The sequence below is a fragment of the Eleutherodactylus coqui genome, chromosome 9, assembly GCF_035609145.1.
Source record: "Eleutherodactylus coqui strain aEleCoq1 chromosome 9, aEleCoq1.hap1, whole genome shotgun sequence".
In the NCBI taxonomy this organism is placed as follows: Eukaryota; Metazoa; Chordata; class Amphibia; order Anura; family Eleutherodactylidae; genus Eleutherodactylus; species Eleutherodactylus coqui.
The window spans coordinates 14,196,317-14,218,886 of record NC_089845.1 but is presented as its reverse complement, the minus strand read 5'-3'; the positions used below and the strand labels follow the sequence as shown (position 1 = coordinate 14,218,886).

General features: G+C 47.0%; 1 protein-coding gene across 1 annotated transcript in view; it reads left to right on the top strand.

Annotated features, from left to right (window-relative positions):
* The window catches only part of RECK (reversion inducing cysteine rich protein with kazal motifs), a 247,826-nt gene extending 244,124 nt beyond the window's left edge, over positions 1–3,702 (top strand). The window contains exon 21 of the mRNA XM_066579140.1: positions 408–3,702. Within this exon, the coding sequence (XP_066435237.1) occupies positions 408–620 (213 nt within the window). The 3' untranslated portion in view covers positions 621–3,702. The remainder of the gene's footprint in view (positions 1–407) is intronic.
* Positions 3,703–22,570: the final 18,868 nt, after the last annotated feature.

Genomic DNA, 22,570 nt, shown 5'->3' with positions numbered 1-22,570 from the left:
TTGAAGGAGAACTCCCCACCTCCCATGGTAACCTGTTCCACTCATTGATCACCCTCACTGTCAGAAAGTTTTTTCTAATATCTAATTTGTGTCTCCTCCCTTTCAGTTCATCCCATTGCTTCTAGTCATTCCTTGTGCATCTATCTAAAACTCCTTCATCTGAATGTTTACATAGGAAACCATTGGTTCTAATAGTCGCAATGTTTTGGCGCAACTAACTTAGGTGCGCAAATTCCTCCATGTGAACGAGCCCTAAAAGTCACTGTTGATCTGTGAACACTGTGTATAACTAATCTTAAGTCGCAGTTGGATTTGTTAAGCAGAATACAAGCTGTATTTCACGTTTCTTTCACCTGTTTAATATGTATTGAAACAAAGTTCTCAGTTTGTACTTTTGTTTTGTCTAGATCGATGCCTGTAATAAAGAGGCAGAGAAGATAAATTCACTTATAAATTCTGACAGCCCGACTCTGGCCTCCCAGGTGCCGCTATCAGCTCTCATCACTTCTGAGGTTCAAACATCACCGCTTCAGTCCAGCAGTAATCAATTACTATGTCATCTGAATTATTTAGGTATATGTATCTTGATTACTTTCTTGTATGTACAATACAATGTATGATATGCTGCCATTTAAAAGAAAAATGTTTCTTAGTGTAAAAAAATACTGGGTGGTTCTTTTGCTAAAAACACCCAGAAATTCCTAAATAACTTTTTAATTTTTGTATGGCTTCCTATAAAAATGGACATAGATGAAGATTTGAGAAAATGGTCTAAAAGAAAAACTGTCTTTGTTGCTTACAACTAAAAGCACTTACGAAGAATGAAAGTTGAGCTGTGATTGATTGCTGTAGATAATAGAGTTTTTGTCTTAGGGTTCATTCACATCAGCGTTAAAGAAAACAGGTGAAATAATACAGTAAGCAGTCCGGAAAGCGAAAGGATCTCATTATAGTCAATGGGGGGACCTTTTTTGCACCATTCCGTTGCCTGAATGGAGCAGGAAAAAAGAAACCCCTGAAAGGCTGATGTGAATGAGTCCTTATGCAAGTTAATAAATCTCCCCCCGAGTCTATTGAACCAAAGCGTCTCTCAAGGAAGTGGACTGTACCCGAGACTTCCAACATGACGGCCAAAAAGATATTTGGCTGCTTGAGCGTACCACAAACATGTACTCAGCCCAACTGTGTGCACTTGTTCTTCATTCATTCATTCATTCAAACAATATCAGAGGGCATTTCAGAATAGGTCTGGTGGGAGAAGTGTGCAGACAAATCCTTTACTCACAAACTGATGAGATGAATTTATGAAGGGTTAATTCCACAAAGATGGTGCAATGTTTATCTAATGGAAGCGGGAGGGAAATTGAAAGTTATTTTAATGACTGATTAATTTTGAACAATTGGTGGCTGCCAAGCTCCCAGAGATGACATCAACTGATTTATTCTGTTGGGACATACTGAGGTGCTGTTAATAAAACAGTGAACAGTTGACATCCACAAAATCACCCAACGGTGGGCGGTCGCTGCCTTTGCTGAGGTCACATTAGCGGATGTCATCGCCAATATGCAGGTTCACATACAAAAGTGCTTAGATGCTGGAGGGGATCATTTCAGCATATGCTCTAGGCGGACCGTCCTTTACAGCATACAAGGTAAATACATGTCAATTTTCATAAGCAAACATACAAAAATTAAGTTATTGAAGAATGTTTGGGTTTCCTAGTGAGAGAATCACCTTAGATATTACTTGACTTAGATTTTAAGCTGGTGTCCAAAAGATGAAAAATAAGTAAACTGGCTGCTGCAAATGTAACAAAAATAAATAAGACAGTTCTCACCTGTCCTCCCAGTTACCACCCTGGTTGTCTAGATGTCCTCCTCCATCTCTGTTAGCATGAAGTAATGACATGCCATCCCATCAAATGACAGCTGCAACCAATCACTGTGCCCCGTGGCCACATGCTAAACTGGCATCACTGAGGTCAACGATCTCGAAAGTAAACAAAGATGGGGGGAGAATTAACAAGTTAGTTGTCTTTTATCAACTGTATTTTGTAAGATTTGCTGCTGCCAAGCTTTGTAAAATGTCCTCAGAGTTTATGCTGTTTTTTTTTTTAATCAGTCTGAGTTTACATGTGGTATATAGAAAAAAAAAACTTGTGTTCTTTTGTTACTAGCTGGAATCCGTTACAAAAAGGTGGCGTGGAAGCATTTGTTAATGTTATTACTTGACAGTAGTACTTTCATAGTACACTTTTGTGAAATGGCTGGCTCCTCAAAGGGGTTCAGTCATTAAGAAGAATAAAATCCTGTACTTACCTATTCCTCCCCCGTCAGTCTTTTTACTGCATCTTCTCCTCACTGATCTTCTCCTGCCTCCTCCAGTCCCCCAGGTAACCTCACCAAAAGCCGGATGGATCCTCTTCTTCCTGTTATGTAATGTCCATTCGCTACAGTTCACTTCCTGCATGGAATACCGAATCCTCGGCAGCCTGCTTTAGCACACAGGCGCATGTGCAGTGTCTCGCTGCAAGGGTTAATATACTGTATGAAACACTAGCGGCGAGTGTTTCATATATGGATGTAGCATACACTTACCTGCAGGAAGAAGAATGCCGAGAATGTACGCTACATCACAGGAAGAAGAGGATCTGTCGGGCTGGAGGTGAATTGACCCGGCGGACTGGGGGAGCCAGGAGAAGATTGGTAAAAAGACCGACGGGGGAGGAACAGGTGAGTATAGGATTTTTTTCTAATGACAGAACCCCTTTAACAAATTTTGGCCAGGCTCCACGGTTTTATTCTTATACATGTAAGAGTTCATTCACAGTAGTGCTAGAGAGTTCTGTTCTTCTGCTCCATTATGGGAGCAGGAAAATGGTACCCCCTAACAGTCACATGACAGAAGCGAATGGCACCAAATCGACACCTTTGACTATACTGGCATGTGATCGATCTGCGGCTGCCCAGCATGTCCCTTTTGGGCGTGTTTTTAAAAATTATGTCTTTTTGCACATCTTTTCATTTAGTTTAAGGTATATTGATGTAAATGCTATGAAACGTCATACTGAGTCTGCTGCGTCTTGAAAACTCGTACCAAAAAAGGCCAAAAAAACAACATACTTAAATGCTACCTGTGTCTATAAACTAATAGCAAACATTTGGCTGCAAACCCCCCTGGAAAAACGCAGATAAAAATGCATCCAAACACTCTGTGTTAAGCATTAAGAAGTTTTTTCCGGACTCAGGTAATAGGTGTAAAATGTAGTAGAGTTCGCTCCCCATTGTTGCTTACTGCAGCTCTTGGCCCCCTCCCTTTTATGTGTAGTAGATTTCAGGATGTCTCAAAAATATAAAAACACCCATATAATATGAAAACTGTTTGGCAGGCAATGTACCACTTTTGCATATAAGCTGTTAGGCCTCATGTCCACGGGGAAAATCAGGCCCGCTACGGATTCTACATGGAGAATCTGCAGCGGGTCTCTCCTGCCCCGCGGACATGAGCGCTGAAAATAGGAATTTAAAAGAATTTACTCATCCGGAGCGGGCGGGGAAAGTCTTCGCTTCCTCACGGCCGGATCTTTTTTTTCGGCCGGCGGATGAACTCGTCACGCTGGTGGCACGTCGCCGGCACGTCGTCGACGTGCCGCGCGCATGCGCCGGGCACATCCGCCGAGCCAAAGCAAGAAAGATCCGGCCATGAGGAAGAGAAGACCTTCCCCGCCCGCTCCGGATGGGTAAATTCTTTTAAATTCCTATTTTAGGTCTCCTGCGGATCCGGACGGCTTCCATAGGCTTCAATAGAAGCCCGCGGGAGCCGTCTCCGCGGGAGACCCGCACGAAAATGGAGCATGGTCCAGATTTTTTCATGCTCCATTTTTTTTAAAATCCCTTTTATTGACCATCCGCGGGTATTTATCTACCCCGCGGGTGGTCAATGCATCCCTATGGGATGCGGATCCGCGGGCAGGGGAAGAGTTAAAATCTGCTGCGGATTTTAATTCTTCTTTTGCCCGTGGACATGAGCCCTTAGGCCTTGCGATTTGGAATGCCGCCATATTGAATTCAACTCTTTTTTTTTTTTTTCCAGTGGGAAGGTAGATGCGTGGCATATCAAATTAGCACAAAATTTTATCAGAACAATGGTGTGCTTCAAAAACCATTATTAATGAAGCCTCATCAATCGCTGTTGTCCAGATTTTGGTTTATTAGGGACAGAACATGATTCTGGATATTGGGAAAAAAGATGTGGCCACTGCTTTGTGGGTAATGGGAGGTCTGCTTGGGTGGCATTGATTGAAATCGTCTGCGATGACATGTGCTTTGTTCAACTGTCATAAGGATGATCTCAACACGTTCGGCTTTAAATAGCACCATCTTTCACATTGCCCATAATGAAGACAAATCACTGTGTTAACATGAGAACAAATGAAGTTCGGTTAAAATGAAGCATGCCACTGTTTATCTGGTGACATTTTCCACCAGTTTGATATATCACACATCTAGCTTCCTACTGGAAAAATTAGAGTTCAATTCTAGATGGCTGCTCTGTCGGTGATATGGCCTAACAGGTTCTCCTCTTCCTCTGCAGCTTATATGCAGAATTAGATCACTGTTGGCCAAACAGTCGGAGTTCCAGATGTGCTCTCATCACAGCGGAATTACACAGTGTATTAAGTATTTCTTTGCAAATTGCGCATGCATTCGCACCCCCTTCTTCTATGTGGTTGTTTGGTATGCAAATGCGCAGAAAAGTAGAGCATGCTGTGTTTTTTTTTAATGCACATGCAAAATATAGAAATGTGAACAAACCTATTGAAATCAGTGGGTTCTATTCTCTGCATATTGTGCATGCAAATACACCTGCATGAAGGAGCCCTACGGAGGCTGTATTTACACGAGCGATTTTTCCGCACAAGTACTGTCCAGTTCTGAGATGGACAGAATTTGCAGCTGAAAAGAACCTATTCATTGTGTTAATTCACCCTGATGAATAGTCCAAGTTGGAGAAATCACTGCATGCCAAAATTTTGGACGATTCGTGTTCAAGAATTTCCCAGTATTTTCTATGGGAGCATTAAAATAAACACGCTGCACTCGCTTGCCATTTGATTTGTATGAGTGGGATCTGTTTTTAAAGCATTTTACTAACAGAACCACATGCAATTATTTTTTTTCACTCATTTGAAAAACAACTGTAAATCTGATGCAAATTGCACATTTTTAAAGCAAAAACACATTGTACACGCATGAAAAGTGCAGTGAGCTCACAGGTAAAATGGTCCATTGTTCAGTGACCTACTTGGCACTTGGCTGTGTGAATGCAGCCTAAAATCTATTATAAGGTAGTGGTGACAGTGCAGGAGCCCAAATCATCCTGATTGATTTCTTGTAGTCCTCCGGCACACTACTGTATTTGGGACCCTGTGCTGTCCATGTTAATACACGGACAGCAAATGATCCAATTATAGGCCCATGAAGCTATGCACATTGATTTCACATGGACCATCTGTCTGTGTCAAAACCCCATGGCATATCCTTTTTCCATCCATTCCACAAATAAAAAATTAGACATGGCTATGCATGTCAGTGTGGTGTGTCCTTCTAAACTGGCCAGCACATGGACTGGCCCGAGCATCTCGAGTGCAGCTCACTTTCATGGCTGGTGTATTGGAGGCCTGTTTGATCACTGGGATGTTGTTGGGCCATAGTCTATTTTACCAACAAGTTCTTGTGCCATGCAGGTTAGTGATGGAGTAATCCTCCATAGTGCCAGATATTGGAAGCTAGCCAGCCTTTGAGTCACCTTGTAACATGACTAGGGATACATGCCAACCAGAGCACTTCGGAACTTAGTTATTTTAGTGTTCTTGAGGAGCCCCAACACCAAATGAAACCAACGTAAATGATTGGCAGAAATCCATTTTATCTGCATTACAACGGGAAGCCATTTTAAATCTTTTCAGCTACGGGCGTCAAGTAGTCATAAAGTACATTGGATAATAATCTCACATTTGATTATTGTGTACTTTTCTCTTGACGTTTTTCCATGTCTAACAGAGTTTCGGCAAAGAAAGTAAATTAGCTAATGTCAGCAAATCAGAGACTCTTCCAATAGGCAGAAGCATTGCCCTTTCTTTACGGAGTCATCTCTGGTTTGCCTACTTTTCTCATGGAGCATTGCCTTAAAAATGAATCTCCATATACCTGCAGTGTCTCTTTAATGACAACAGAGACCTGAGCAGAGTTTCAACAAAGCAGCATTTTTTCAACAAAGCAGCATTTTATTTAGAGTTCATAGATTTAGCATTTGAATTCCGGCCAAAATTATATATTTTTTAAAATTTTGGATACATTTTATATATGCAAATAGGATTCTGTGTCCTTATAATTTTTCATGTTTCTTTAAGATTTGATTGCCGCGTGCAACAGGTAGGATTACAAAGAGTAATAGGAATTGGTATTACTTTGAACACAGTAAGCTGAATTGCTAAAGGCCTCATTCATATGTGGTATTTTCTGGCTATATTACCTTCATAATCTTTACAGATTGCTTTGCATTGGTCTATTAAGACCTGTGTTTTTCACACACGTTAAAAATTGCAATATCTCCTATTTTGGTCCATATGCACTAAAATCTTTTGGGTAAAAGAATGCAATGAATATGGATGTTATCTGCACACTCACGGAGTTTATTTACTCATGCTGCCAGGAAACACTATGAAAAAAGTGACATCAATTGGGCCTTTTAGCAGTTTTTTCTGCACGTGTGAATACGCACCAAGCACCCATAAACACACATAGTAAAAACACTGCATTGTTCACGGACCAACTTTGTATACACTAGTGTGAATAAGCCATAATTTATGTAGTATTTATCCTAAGTGCCTTACTAAATAGATGAATGTTTACCAGGATTGATCATTTATACGTGTAGAGCGGTGTAGGCAAGAACCATCTTCATTTTTGGCATATATTTAAGAACAATAAAAGGAATCCCGCTTTCTCTGGACTGATCTGTAAAAGGCTATTGACTTCTACTTTACTATATATATATATATATGTATATGTAACCTGCCTTATTACTGTGTCCTGTTGCAGCCTGATGTGCTGTGTACTTAGCCTTAGATACATCCTCACTTTATAAACCGCTGCTATAATATCACAACATATATTTTAGGAATTTACACACAAATTATGTATTTTTTGAGTTTGTTGTAGAACTTTGGTAATACACCAAACCTGACTGATAATATAGCCTTCAGGCACTGCTACCTTCAGAAAGTGTACTCACCTGTGTTATGAATGAGCGGCCGGACCGCGGGTCTACTGACTGCAGTCGGGCCAGGACACTCCCAGCATACAGGCATACAACTACACTTGTCTGCAATGACATGACAATCATTATCTTACAAAGTATTTGTAAACTTGTATATAAGCCGTATTTTAGCAGTATTATAGATTATTATTACATGCCATATGCTAGCAGAAGAGCCTCTATTTTTAACAGATATTATATATTTTATCTGCATGTGATTTTCTGTCTTGCTTTGCACATGTCTGATTTATATGCAGTATTATATTTCATTGCTATAACAGAATCTGTGTATATTTCTATAATTCACTGCCAATTTGAATGTTTGATTCTATAGAAATGTTTGAACAATCTCAATAAAATGTTTTTCAATAATGTTCTAAAGTTTGTTTTTGATTTTGTCCTTTTGTGCCAAAAGTTGGTAGCTAAACACCAATTTGTTACAAATTGTATTGGGCCTCAGTCACACTTAGACCGCCTGTCCACGGATTTCCGCTGCAGAAGAACGCTAAAGTCACCACAATTTTCCACGATGAACCTATCGTTAATGATTAGAGATGAGCGAGCACCAAAATGCTCGGGTGCTCGTTACTCGGGACGAACTTTTCGCGATGCTCGAGGGTTCGTTTCGAGTAACGAACCCCATTGAAGTCAATGGGCGACCCGAGCATTTTTGTATTTCGCAGATGCTCGCTAAGGTTTCCTTGTGTGAAAATCTTGGCAATTCAAGAAAGTGATGGGAACGACACAGCAACGGATAGGGCAGGCGAGGGGCTACATGTTGGGCTGCATCTCAAGTTCACAGGTCCCACTATTAAGCCACAATAGCGGCAAGAGTGCCCCCCCCTCCCAAAAACTTTTACTTCTGAAAAGCCCTCATTAGCATGGCATACCTTAGCTAAGCACCACACTACCTCCAACAAAGCACAATCACTGCCTGCATGACACTCCACTGCCACTTCTCCTGGCTTACATGCTGCCCAACCGCCCCCCTCCCCCCCACAGCACACACCAAAGTGTCCCTGCGCAGCCTTCAGCTGCCCTCATGCCACACCACCCTCATGTCTATTTAGAAGTGCGTCTGCCATGAGGAGGAACCGCAGGCACACACTGCAGAGGTTGGCATGGCTAGGCAGCGACCCTCTTTAAAAGGGGCGGGGCGATAGCCCACAATGCTGTACAGAAGCAATGAGAAATAGAATCCTGTGCCACCGCCATCAGGAGCTGCACACGTGGGCCTAGCAATGGGGAACCTATGTGCCACACACTATTCATTCTGTCAAGGTGTCTCTGCATGCCCCAGTCAGACCGGGTACATAGAAATATCCCATTGCATTGCCCAACACAGCTGAGGTAGTAATGTCGTGCTTAATGCAGGTAGGCTTCGGCCCACACTGCATGCCCCAGTCAGACTGGGGTTCTTTACAAGTGGACACATGTAGGTTAAACTCCGTGTGCACCTACAGCATGGGTGGCTCCCTGGAACCCACCGGCGATACACAAAAATATCCCATTGCATTGCCCAACACAGCTGAGGTAGTAATGTCGTGCTTAATGCAGGTGGGCTTCGGCCCACACTGCATGCCCCAGTCAGACTGGGGTTCTTTAGAAGTGGAAACAGATGCATTTATAATTCCCTGTGGACCCACAGCATGGGTGGGTGCCAGGAAGCCACCGGCGGTACATAGAAATATCCCATTGCATTGCCCAACACAGCTGAGGTAGTAATGTCGTGCTTAATGCAGGTGGGCTTCGGCCCACACTGCATGCCCCAGTCAGACTGGGGTTCTTTACAAGTGGACACATGTAGGTTAAACTCCGTGTGCACCTACAGCATGGGTGGCTCCCTGGAACCCACCGGCGATACACAAAAATATCCCATTGCATTGCCCAACACAGCTGAGGTAGTAATGTCGTGCTTAATGCAGGTGGGCTTCGGCCCACACTGCATGCCCCAGTCAGACTGGGGTTCTTTACAAGTGGAAACAGGTGCATTTATAATTCCCTGTGGACCCACAGCATGGGTGGGTGCCAGGAAGCCACCGGCGGTACATAGAAATATCCCATTGCATTGCCCAACACAGCTGAGGTAGTAATGTCGTGCTTAATGCAGGTGGGCTTCGGCCCACACTGCATGCCCCAGTCAGACTGGGGTTCTTTACAAGTGGACACATGTAGGTTAAACTCCGTGTGCACCTACAGCATGGGTGGCTCCCTGGAACCCACCGGCGATACACAAAAATATCCCATTGCATTGCCCAACACAGCTGAGGTAGTAATGTCGTGCTTAATGCAGGTGGGCTTCGGCCCACACTGCATGCCCCAGTCAGACTGGGGTTCTTTACAAGTGGAAACAGGTGCATTTATAATTCCCTGTGGACCCACAGCATGGGTGGGTGCCAGGAAGCCACCGGCGGTACATAGAAATATCCCATTGCATTGCCCAACACAGCTGAGGTAGTAATGTCGTGCTTAATGCAGGTGGGCTTCGGCCCACACTGCATGCCCCAGTCAGACTGGGGTTCTTTACAAGTGGACACATGTAGGTTAAACTCCGTGTGCACCTACAGCATGGGTGGCTCCCTGGAACCCACCGGCGATACACAAAAATATCCCATTGCATTGCCCAACACAGCTGAGGTAGTAATGTCGTGCTTAATGCAGGTGGGCTTCGGCCCACACTGCATGCCCCAGTCTGACTGGGGTTCTTTACAAGTGGAAACAGATGCATTTATAATTCCCCGTGGACCCACAGCATGGGTGGCTCCCTGGAACCCACCGGCGGTACATAAAAATATCCCATTGCATTGCCCAACACAGCGGATGTAACGTCAGCTGTAATGCAGGTGGGCTAAAAATTCATTTGATTACACTGTAGGCGAGGGCCCACAAAAATTGCTGTATCAACAGTACTAATGTACATCCAAAAAATTGGCCATGGCCAACCAAGAGGGCAGGTGAAACCCATTAATCGCTTTGGTTAATGTGGCTTAAGTGGTAACTAGGCCTGGAGGCAGCCCAGTTTAACTAAAAATTGGTTCAAGTTAAAGTTTCAACGCTTTTAAGAGCATTGAAACATATAAAAATTGTTTCGAAAAATTAGATGAGTGAGCCTTGTGGCCCTAAGAAAAATTGCCCGTTCAGCGTGATTACGTGAGGTTTCAAGAGTAGGAGCAGGAGGAGGAGGAGGAATATTAGACACAGATTGATGAAGCAGAAATGTCCCCGTTTTGGATGGTGAGAGAGAACGTAGCTTCCATCCGCGGGTGCAGCCTACGTATTGCTTACGTATCGCTGCTGTCCGCTGGTGGAGAAGAGAAGTCTGGGGAAATCCAGGCTTTGTTCATCTTGATGAGTGTTAGCCTGTCGGCACTGTCGGTTGACAGGCGGGTACGCTTATCTGTGATGATTCCCCCAGCCGCACTAAACACCCTTTCCGACAAGACGCTAGCCGCAGGACAAGCAAGCACCTCCAGGGCATACAGCGCTAGTTCAGGCCACGTGTCCAGCTTCGACACCCAGTAGTTGTAGGGGGCAGAGGCGTCACGGAGGACGGTCGTGCGATCGGCTACGTACTCCCTCACCATCCTTTTACAGTGCTCCCGCCGACTCAGCCTTGACTGGGGAGCGGTGACACAGTCTTGCTGGGGAGCCATAAAGCTGTCCAGGCCCTTAAAGACTGTTGCACTGCCTGGGCTGTACATGCTGCTCGATCTCCGCACCTCCCCTGCTACCTGGCCCTCGGAACTGCGCCTTCTGCCACTACCGCTGTCGGATGGGAATTTTACCATCAGCTTGTCCGCCAGTGTCCTGTGGTATAGCAACACTCTCAAACCCCTTTCCTCTTCGGGAATGAGAGTGGGAAGGTTCTCCTTATAGCGTGGGTCGAGCAGTGTGTACACCCAGTAATCCGTAGTGGCCAGAATGCGTGTAATGCGAGGGTCACGAGAAAGGCATCCTAACATGAAGTCAGCCACGTGTGCCAGGGTACCTGTACGCAACACATGGCTGTCCGCACTAGGAAGATCACTTTCAGGATCCTCCTCCTCCTCCTCCTCCTCAGGCCATACACGCTGAAATGATGACAGGCAAGCAGCATGGGTACCGTCAGCAGTGGGCCAAGCTGTCTCTTCCCCCTCCTCCTCATCCTCCTCATGCTCCTCCTCCTCCTGAACGCGCTGAGATATAGACAGGAGGGTGCTCTGACTATCCAGCGACATACTGTCTTCCCCCGGCTCTGTTTCCGAGTGCAAAGCGTCTACCTTTATGCTTTGCAGGGAACTTCTCAAGAGGCATAGCAGAGGAATGGTGACGCTAATGATTGCAGCATCGCCACTCGCCACCTGGGTAGACTCCTCAAAGTTTCCAAGGACCTGGCAGATGTCTGCCAACCAGGCCCACTCTTCTGAAAATAATTGAGGAGGCTGACTCCCACTGCGCCGCCCATGTTGGAGTTGGTATTCCACTATAGCTCTACGCTGCTCATAGAGCCTAGCCAACATGTGGAGCGTAGAGTTCCACCGTGTGGGCACGTCGCACAGCAGTCGGTGCACTGGCAGATGAAACCGATGTTGCAGGGTGGCAGCGTCCGTGTGGGACTTGCGGAAAAGTGCGCAGAGCCGGCGCACCTTTCCGAGCAGGTCTGACAAGCCTGGGTAGCTTTTCATAAAGCGCTGAACCACCAAATTAAAGACGTGGGCCAGGCATGGCACGTGCGTGAGGCTGCCGAGCTGCAGAGCCGCCACCAGGTTACGGCCGTTGTCACACACGACCATGCCCGGTTGGAGGCTCAGCGGCGCAAGCCAACGGTCAGTCTGCTCTGTCAGACCCTGCAGCAGTTCGTGGGCCGTGTGCCTCCTATCTCCTAAGCTGAGTAGTTTCAGCACGGCCTGCTGACGCTTGCCCACCGCTGTGCTGCCACGCCGCGCGACACCGACTGCTGGCGACGTCCTGCTGCTGCTGACACATCTAGATTGCAAGACAGAGGTTGAGGAGGAGGAGGAGGGTGCTTTAGTGGAAGAAGCATACACGGCCGAACATACCACCACCGAGCTGGGGCCCGCAATTCTGGGGGTGGGTAGGACGTGAGCGGTCCCAGGCTCTGACTCTGTCCCAGCCTCCACTAAATTCACCCAATGTGCCGTCAGGGAGATGCAGTGGCCCTGCCCGCCTGTGCTTGTCCACGTGTCCATAGTTAAGTGGACCTTGCCACTAACCGCATTGGTGAGGGCGCGTACAATGTTGCGGGAGACGTGGTCGTGCAGGGCTGGGACGGCACATCGGGAAAAGTAGTGGCGACTGGGAACTGAGTAGCGCGGGGCCGCCGCCGCCATTATAGCTTTGAAAGCCTCCGTTTCCACAACCCTATACGGCAGCATCTCAAGGCTGATAAATTTGGCTATGTGGACGGTTAACGATTGAGCGTGCGGGTGCGTGGCGGCGTACTTGCGCTTGCGCTCCAACACTTGCGCTAGCGACGGCTGGACTGTGCGGTGCGAGACATTGCTGGATGGGGCCGAGGACAGCGGAGGTGAGGGTGTGGGTGCAGGCCAGGAGATGGTAGTGCCTGTGTCCTGAGAGGGGGGTTGGATCTCAGTGGCAGGTTGGGGCACAGGGGGAGAGGCAGTGGTGCAAACCGGAGGCGGTGAACGGCCTTCGTCCCACCTTGTGGGGTGCTTGGCCATCATATGTCTGCGCATGCTGGTGGTGGTGAGGCTGTTGGTGGTGGCTCCCCGGCTGATCTTGGCGCGACAAAGGTTGCACACCACTGTTCGTCGGTCGTCAGGCGTCTCGGTGAAAAACTGCCAGACCTTAGAGCACCTCGGCCTCTGCAGGGTGGCATGGTGCGAGGGTGCGCTTTGGGAAACAGTTGGTGGATTATTCGGTCTGGCCCTGCCTCTACCCCTGGCCACCGCACTGCCTCTTGCAACCTGCCCTGCTGCTGCCCGTGCCTCCCCCTCTGAAGACCTGTCCTGTGTAGGCGTTGCACACCAGGTGGGGTCAGTCACCTCATCATCCTGCTGCTCTTCCTCCGAATCCTCTGTGCGCTCCTCCCTCGGACTTACTGCCCTTACTACTACCTCACTGCAAGACAACTGTGTCTCATCGTCATCGTCCTCCTCACCCACTGAAAGGTCTTGAGACAGTTGGCGGAAGTCCCCAGCCTCATCCCCCGGACCCCGGGAACTTTCCAATGGTTGGGCATCAGTGACGATAAACTCCTCTGGTGGGAGAGGAACCACTGCTGCCCAATCTGAGCAGGGGCCCGAGAACAGTTCCTGGGAGTCTTCCCGCTCCTGAGCATGTGTCATTGTAGTGGAGTGAGGAGGCTGGGAGGAAGGAGGAGCAGCAGACAGAGGATTCGGATTTGCAGCAGTGGACGGCGCAGAACTGTGGCTGGACGAAGCACTTTCTGCCATCCAGGACAGGACCTGCTCACACTGCTCATTTTCTAATAAAGGTCTCCCGCGTGGACCCATTAATTGGGCGATGAATGTGGGGACGGCAGAAACGTGCCTCTCTCCTAATCGCGCAGCAGTCGGCTGCGACACACCTGGATCAGGAGCTCGGCCTGTGCCCACACCCTCACTTGGCCCTCCGCGTCCTGGCCCGCGTCCACGTCCTCTAGGCCTACCCCTACCCCTCAGCATGCTGTATTACCAGTGATTTGATTTCCCAGGCAGGAAAGAAATTGGCACAAGGCTGCACTCAACCGTAGCTGGTTGCGTCTGATTTTTTAACGTTCTCCACGCAGCACACACGTACCCAGAGCCCTTAGGACTGACAGAGGCAGGGCAAATATACTTTTTTCCCTTTTGTTTAAAAGGATAGGCCCACTGCGTCTATTCACTGAATAATAAGTTTAATAACTGACACTGTGTTGCGGCCCTGCAAAAGTGTCACAGAACTTTACTGTTGCAGAGTTATTAACTGTGGCAGAGCAGGTATTTCCCAGGCAGGAAAGAAATTGGCGCAAGGCTGCACTCAACCGTAGCTGGTTGCGTCTGATTTTTTAACGTTCTCCACGCAGCACACACGTACCCAGAGCCCTTAGGACTGACAGAGGCAGGGCAAATATACTTTTTTCCCTTTTGTTTAAAAGGATAGGCCCACTGTGCCTATTCAATGACTAATAACTGTGTTGTGGCCCTGCCTACACAATTCTATGCCTGTAGTATCAATGCAGGGTGCAATGCTCTGCACCGCCGATTTTCAGAAAAAAAAAAAAGCAACACAGCTAACAGCAGCCTGCACAGTACTCCACACAGTTAAATGTGGCCCTAGAAAGGACCGTTGAGGTTCTTGAAGGCTACACTCACTCCTAACACTCTCCCTGCCTAAGCACCACTTCTGTCCCTAATGCCGGCTGCAATGCTCTGCACTGCCGATTTTGAGAAAAAAAAAAAATTCTCCACTGCTAACAGCAGCCTGCACATACGTAGATGTGGCCCTAAGAAGGACCGTTGGGGTTCTTGAAGCCTACACTCACTACAAATACTCTCCCTACAGCAACTCCAATAGAACAGCACTTTCCCTCAGCTAACTCACACGGCATCTGAGGCGAGCCGCGGGAGGGGCCGACTTTTATACTCGGGTGACATCTGATCGCCCCAGCCACTCACAGCAGGGGGGTGGTATAGGGCTTGAACGTCACAGGGGGAAGTTGTAATGCCTTCCCTGTCTTTCAATTGGCCAGAAAAGCGCGCTAACGTCTCAGAGAGGAAAGTGAAAGTAACCCGAACACCGCGTGGTGCTCGTTACGAGTAACGAGCATCCCAAACACGCTAATATTCGCCCGAGCATCAAGCTCGGACGAGTACGTTCGCTCATCTCTAGTAATGATAGGTTCATCGTGGAAAATCGCGGCCAAATTGCTTCATGCCGTGACTTTTATATGTGAGCGGAAAATCGCAGCGGATTTCCACTCGTGTACATCCGGCTGCACCTTCCATAGTTATCCTATGGAAAGCGCTCATTGCGTTACCCACACGTGGATTATTGCCGTGGATAACGCAATGATATATCGCCCCTGGGGACAGGAGGCCTTAAACCTAAGCATTTAATAGGTTTACTTAAAGGAGTATTCCCATCTCTGCCCCTTACCGTGTCCTGATGCTCTCCTAACTATAGTCGTAGGGAGCTACACTTTTTCCATAACCTGTAAGAAGCAGGAACAGCGCGGCTAGCTGTCTTACATTGTAAGTTACTTTGATTATGGTCATGCCAAATTAACAATAAAAAAAAAAAATGTTTTCGGACTGTTGCAACCTTCTAGAGAGCTTTATGTAATTTTTTGTGGGCCAAGTAGTAGTTTTCATTTTGAGGTACATACTTGGGGAACTTCATGATAATGAAATGAAAAACATTGTTGTCATTTTTTCATAGGGGAGCAGTGCAGCTGGGGAGTGGGCACCTGCTGGTACACTCAATATGCACACAGTAGGCATAGAAGAAGAGTGAGGGGCATAGTAATCCTACCTGATGCATGATGATAGAGCACTTAGGAGGTGGGAGCGTGATCCTGATTGGTCCATCTTCTTGCCTGTCACTTTGAAGTATCTGTCCACTGGATTGACTATCAGCAGTGGTGGGTCTACCAGAAGGGGAAAATGAGCTGTCTGAGTGGTGTGTTGGGGGTCTTAAAACCACCCAGTCACATCAATGTATCTGACAGGTTAGTACAAGCAGTGATTTACTGTCAGCTCTCTGCTATCTGCTTGGTGCCCTCCGGGAACCAGAAACTTAACCCTGCACTGACCAGAAAGCAGAGAGCTCACAAGCAGCAAATCATTCCTTGCACTAAACTTGGTGTTTCGTCCAGTTAAACAGTATAGGGGCCCTCAGCTCTATATGTCACACATACAGCAGCTTCTCAGGCAAAGATGGACATAACACATACTGGGACCTAAATGCCCCGTTCATGTCTCTGCTTCATTTAGAATTTCAGAGATATACTTTCAATAACTGGGATTTGTAGTACCACAGCTGCCTAGCAGACAGTTAGGTTTGCTACCTGTGTCTGCCACCCTCTTGCTATTTCGGGCAGACGCGGGCATCGCTCTGCTTCTTCTGTTTAAATGTACTCTTTATTCTATTTTCTACCAGGAATAAGGGAGTTAACCCCCCTCAGTGCTCACAGCCCGGCTGCAGCTTAAATACCAATTACTCTCCTATTTAGGTAAGCTGGGAATCCTCCTTCTTTGCCTCAGGATTGATGCTAGTTTGCTTCAGGCACTCAGCACATCTAGGTCACCTGTCTCAGAACTGTTCTGTCTTTGGAGTTTTGCTATCTGTATCTATTTATTTTGTATGTTCTTTGCCTTATGCTTTAGCCTGTGTGCTTTTGTCCAATTCTGTCCAGTCTGTGCATCACTCCTATTTCTGTGGTAGTCAGTCCTGTTCTGTGCTTTGTTTACACTATCCCCTGTCAGGAATAGTCAGCCATAAGGTTCCAGGGCGTGCCGTTCTCATCAGGATGCCTACTCTGCTTATAGACAGGACTCTTCCCTTCATCATGCTTAGCTAAGGGCAAGTTATCCATCTAAGTTCTCCTTGCTTTGATACCTCTGACCACTGGTGTCAGCTGCCAGCCATATCAGGTCTGGTCTAAAAGCCAGGTTTGGTTGGTTAGCACGATGGGTCCATACCCAGAGCCCTAACACAAACATGGTGCTACATAATGATTCAGAGGGGTTTTGTCAAGTTTAACATGTATCCTTTATCCACAAAATATGGTAGAAGTGTCTGATTGGTGAGGGTCTGATCGCTGGGACCACTGCTGATCATGACAGGTCTCATATCTCCCCATATGAATGTAGTGGCAGTCGGGCGTCTTGCCGTTGCTCCATTTATTTTATTCAGACTGCTAGAGATGACGGAGTACAAGCGCTTATCTTGGCAGCAGCATCCATCCCATTTATTCATTCACTGGGGTGCCAGATAGTGCCTCTAAAAATAATAGTGCCAAACAGTATCCTCCCACAGATGGTAATAGTCCATCACATAGTAAAAGTGCCACCTTCTGTACCCCACACAGTAACTGTGCTTCTCAGTGCCCCAGACAGTAATGTTTCCCCGCTTGTGTCCTCACACAGTAGTAATACTCTTTTTGTGATAATGATAGTGCCCTCCTAACACTAATAGTGCTTCCAAGTGTCCCCCTTAATAGTAATAGTGCCCCAAGTGGACACTGTCCTACAATGGTGTCATAAGCGTCTAGAAGATTCAACAAGATACAAAAGGGGAAAGCTGAAATTAACCTTGATGGATGAGGAAAAGCCTTTTAACACTTCCCAGATTGTTGGGCAACAACTACTACTTCTCTAAGATCATTGCTGATGTCTGTCCTTCTTGCCATTGTGTTAACAGACCTAAATGCTCAAGACCAGCAAACTGCCAAAACCTCTGCTTTTATACACGTGGTCACACTTTCTGATGATCAATTAAAGGGGTATTCCTGGACTTTTTATTGAAAGTCCATCTTTAAGAGCCCACGGCATTAAATACTACACTGGTGATGAGTGGGATTGGAGAACCCACTTACGTTCTCTCCCCACCAAAGGGGACCTAGATGGAGCCTTACTTAGGTTAGAGGTATCCCACAAGAGGGACATATCAGCACTACAAAAAGACATAGTCCATGTAGGTCAGCGCCTGACAGAGGTGGAGGATATCCAAGACAAAAAGAAAAGTTATCCAAACACAGGCAGCGCAGATTGAGGAGCTATATGTGCACTTGGATGACTTGGAGAACCGGCATAGGAGGAATAACCTGCGCATCAGAGGCCTAAGTGAAAGGGTGGAGAATGCGCAGTTGGAGGCATGGACCCAAAAATTCTTTAATGATATTCTGCAGAGATCGGCGTACAAAATTATTGAAATTGATAGGATCCACCGTACACTGGGTCCGAGAGCTTTGGACCTGGCGAGACCGCGTCTTGTACTGTGCAGGATCTATTTTTTCCAGGAAAAGGAAATGATAATGCGCAAAGCCAGAGAGGTCGGGGAACTGACCTTTCAAGGCACCCCCATCCTCCTTCTCCAAGACCTATCATGCTGTACCCCGCAACTCAGAAGAGCGCTGAAACCGTTGTTATTAGCCCTGAGAGAGAACAACATCCAATATCAGTGGGGGTATCAGTTGTTGGCAGGCAAAGGAAACAAAAGGGTCTCCTTCAGAGCTTTAGGCGACCTGCCGGGCTTCTTGGGTTACCTCGGACTCCCAATGATAGCACTCCCGGACTGGCCTCGCCAGGAGGGGGCACTAGCCCCTACCTTACGATCCTCATGGTAGAAAGTCGGAGTCAAAGAGAAACGCTGATGCAAAATACCTAATTGTATTGTGATGTGATGCTTTCCTGTCTGTCTGGGTTATTGTTTGCTCTCCATTCCAGGATCCATCTTGACAAGAATTCCCCGTTAAACAGTTATTGCTCTATGCCGGTAACGCTTTACCATTTTGTTTCGCATTATCTATGTCATTTGGCCAGAGCCGCTGAGGAGTGCGGCTTTGCTGTTGATTTTCACGCCCCCCAGTAGGGGTAATAGCCTGTGTGCTATTTTGAAATGTTATTTCACACTGCACGTTCATTTAGTTTGAGAGGCACTAAGCCTCATGTTTCTTTGGTCCCCCCCCCCCCCTCCCTCCCTCTCTTCCCCCCTCCCTCCCTCTCTTCCCCCCTCCCCTTCCTCCCTCTCTTCCCCCCTCCCCTTCCTCCCTCTCTTCCCCCCTCCCCTTCCTCCCTCTCTTCCCCCCTCCCTCTCTTCCCCCTCCCCCTCTTCCCCCCTCCCCATCACCCCATAGGGGTGGGGGCTCTGGGTCTCGGCAAGCTTTCTGACTGTAACTTACGTTAATGGCTAACGTGTGCATGTGCACCTTTAACGTTAAGGGGTTTAATACTCCAGAAAAAAAGAATCAGATTCTCTACCACCTACATAAGAAAGAGATTATGGTCGCCATGTTGCAGGAGACCCACTTTAAGGCAGACAGCATCCCGCGTCTCTCCTCCAGATACTACACAACATGGTTCCATGGCCCGCATCCTGCGAAAAAGGCAGGCGGGGTCTCGATAGCACTGCACAAATCCCTCCCGCATACTGTCATAGACCATGTGACGGACCGATGGGTCGCTACGTATTTGTCAAATTGGAGGTTATGGGGGTTATGTTATCATTTGCTAACGTCTACTTCCCCAACCAAAGAAAAGTTGCTTTCTGGATAACCACCTTAAGAAAACTAGACGCCTTCGCAGCCGGATCCAAGGTGTTATTAGGAGGAGACCTCAACCTGGTATTGGACCCGGAGGCGGACACATCGGTGGGTAAGTCCCTCATCTCGCATACAGCACGGAGGGCACTAAAACGGGAATTGGACAGAATGCATCTGATAGACTTATGGAGGGTTTTGCACCCGGGTGTCAGGGACTACAGTTTCCACTTGGCGGCCCACAATAGGTATAGTCCTATAGATCACATCCTAATCTCGCACAGCCTCCTTGAACACAAACCGGCGAGCTCGATAGGACCATTTCTCTGGTCGGATCACGCCCCAATATACGGAGAATTGACGGACTTAGGCAGGCGGCCATGCTCGAACCAATGGAGACTCAATGAGAATCTCCTTAACGACTCGCTCTGCGTAGATGAAATTAAGAAAACAATAGCGTACTTCGAGGTGACCCATAGAAATGACACCACAGACCCCCTGTTTAAGTGGGAAGCTCTCAAGTGCGTTTTAAGGGGGGTATTCATCTTGCACGGGCCCGCCTCAAGATAGCTAGATCAGCCAAATTGCAGAGTCTTTTGGGAGAGATGGCCGCAAAAGAATCCCTCAACAAGGGACACCCTTCGGACGCAACAAAGGCTGAGATCTCTGTGATCCGCCATCAAATCTTGCAAATCCTAGATCAGAGATCGTTAGGGCCTAGAGATAGACTGCGCAGAAGCGTCTTCGAATACGGGGACAAATGCGGGAGGTGGCTGTCCAGGACACTGCACCCGAGAGCCCCCTTAAATCATATCCCCAAAATACAGACAATGGGAGGTGTAGCACACGCGACCTCCGAGATATTAGAGGTATTTCGCACTTACTATAATGATCTCTATAATCTTAAACAAGAGACTGTGACGACGAATGACGATGGGGAGAAAGACACATGGGACTACCTCAATAACTTTGCCCCAAAACTCGCGGACTCTGCTGTGCTTGGGGACTTGGAGAAGAACTTCTCGGATCCCGAACTTTCTGCTCTAATAAAAGAACTCAAAACGGGCAAGAGTCCGGGCCCAGACGGGTTTTCCTCCAAGTTTTATAAATCTTCAAAGACGAAATATCCCCAGCTCAGGCACTCCAGGCCCACATTGTGGTACTACCCAAACTGGGCAAGGACCCAACAGTTTGTAGTAACTACAGGCCAATGTCACTTATAAACATTGATATAAAACTTTTTGCTAAACTAATTGCGACCCGCCTGCAACCTCTAATTCCGAATCTAATACATAGGGACCAGGTGGGGTTCGTCCCGGGAAGGGAGGGTAGGGATAATGAAATCAAATCCTTGTCCTTGATCTTGAGGGCGTGGGACGCGGGAACCCCACTCTGCCTCATGGCTGTCGACGCCGAAAAGGCCTTCGACAGAGTGGGATGGAGTTTTCTGGAGGCCACCATGCGGAACCTGGGACTGGGGCCACGCATGATGGAGAGGATTAAAGCCTTATACAAGAATCCCGCAGCTAGGGTGAGGGTCAATGGGATGTTATCGGACACCTTCCCCTTTCACAACGGAACCAGACAGGAATGCCCACTGTCACCCACACTGTATATCTTAACCATGGAGCCACTGGCCAACGCTATCAGAGGGAACGATTCCATTAGGGGAGTTAAGGTAAGACATGCAGAGTATAAATTGTCCCTGTTTGCCAATGACCTCATGATATACCTTTCCTGCCCAAGTGTCGGCATCCCAGTTCTGCTGAGAAAATTTGACAGATTTAGCAAAATAAGTAACTTTAAAATTAACCTCCAAAAGACAGAGATATTGAACGTAACAGTCCCCCAGCCTGAGGAGCAAAGGCTGAAAGAGCTGTTCCCATTTAAATGGCAAAGTAACGCTCTAAAATATTTAGGCATTCAGCTTCCTGCCGACCCCTCCCCTCTCATTTTAAAGACATATTTTTTTCCTATAGTGAACATGAAAATGAGGATTGACACCCCAAAATGGATACCCCTGTTTCTCCCGTGTTTAGAAATATACCCATTGTGGCCCTAATCTGTTGTGTGGATGCACAATGGGGCCCAAAATGATAGTTGTCAGTGTCTTTCAGAACATAAATTTTGTTTGAAGGCGTTTTAGGCCCCATAGCACGTTTGTAGAGCTCTTGAGTGGCCAAAACCAAAGAGAACCCCCACAAATGACCCAATTTCGAAAACTAGACCCCTTAACGAATTCATCTAGGGGTCTACTGCCCATTTTGACCCCACAGTTTTTGAATGAATTCAAGCAAAGCAAAGGGAAAAAAATTGTGATTTTCGTTTTTTTGGCAATTCTGTCATTTTAAAAACAGCTTTTTTTTGTACAGCACACACATGAATGAAGACTTGCACCCCAAAATGGATACCCCTGTTTGTCCCGTGTTCAGAGACATCTCCATTGTGGCCCTAATCTTACGTCTGGATGCACAACGGGGCCCAAAATGAAAGGAGTAGTCGTGGCTTTCAGAACACAAATTTTGCATGAAGGTGATTTATGCCCCATTGCCCACTTGTAGAGCCCTTGAGCGGCCAAAACGACAGAGAATCCCCACAAATGATCCCATTTTAAAAACTAGACCCCTTAACGAATTTATCTAGGGGTGTACTGTGAATTTTGACCCCACAGTATTTTAATGAATCTAAGCAAAGCAGAAGAAAAAAATTACGATTTTCATTTTTTTGGCATTTTTGTCAATTTAAAAACAGTTTTTTTTGTACAGTGTACAAAGGAATGAAGACTTTCACCCCAAAATGGACACCCCTATTTGTCCCGTGTTCAAAAACATTCCCATTGTGGCCCTAATCTACTTACAGAAAACATGGCAAGGCCTGTAATGGAGGGAACACCCGTTGGATTTCAGGGTACAACGGAATAAATTCCAGGCCTCATCGCGCAGTTGTACGGAATAAAAATTGACAAGTTAAAAAAATTCCCCCCCCCCCCCCCCGTCTGCACCCTCCGAAGGCCCGCAGCGGATCCCAGCTATGAGCCCTGCGTACGG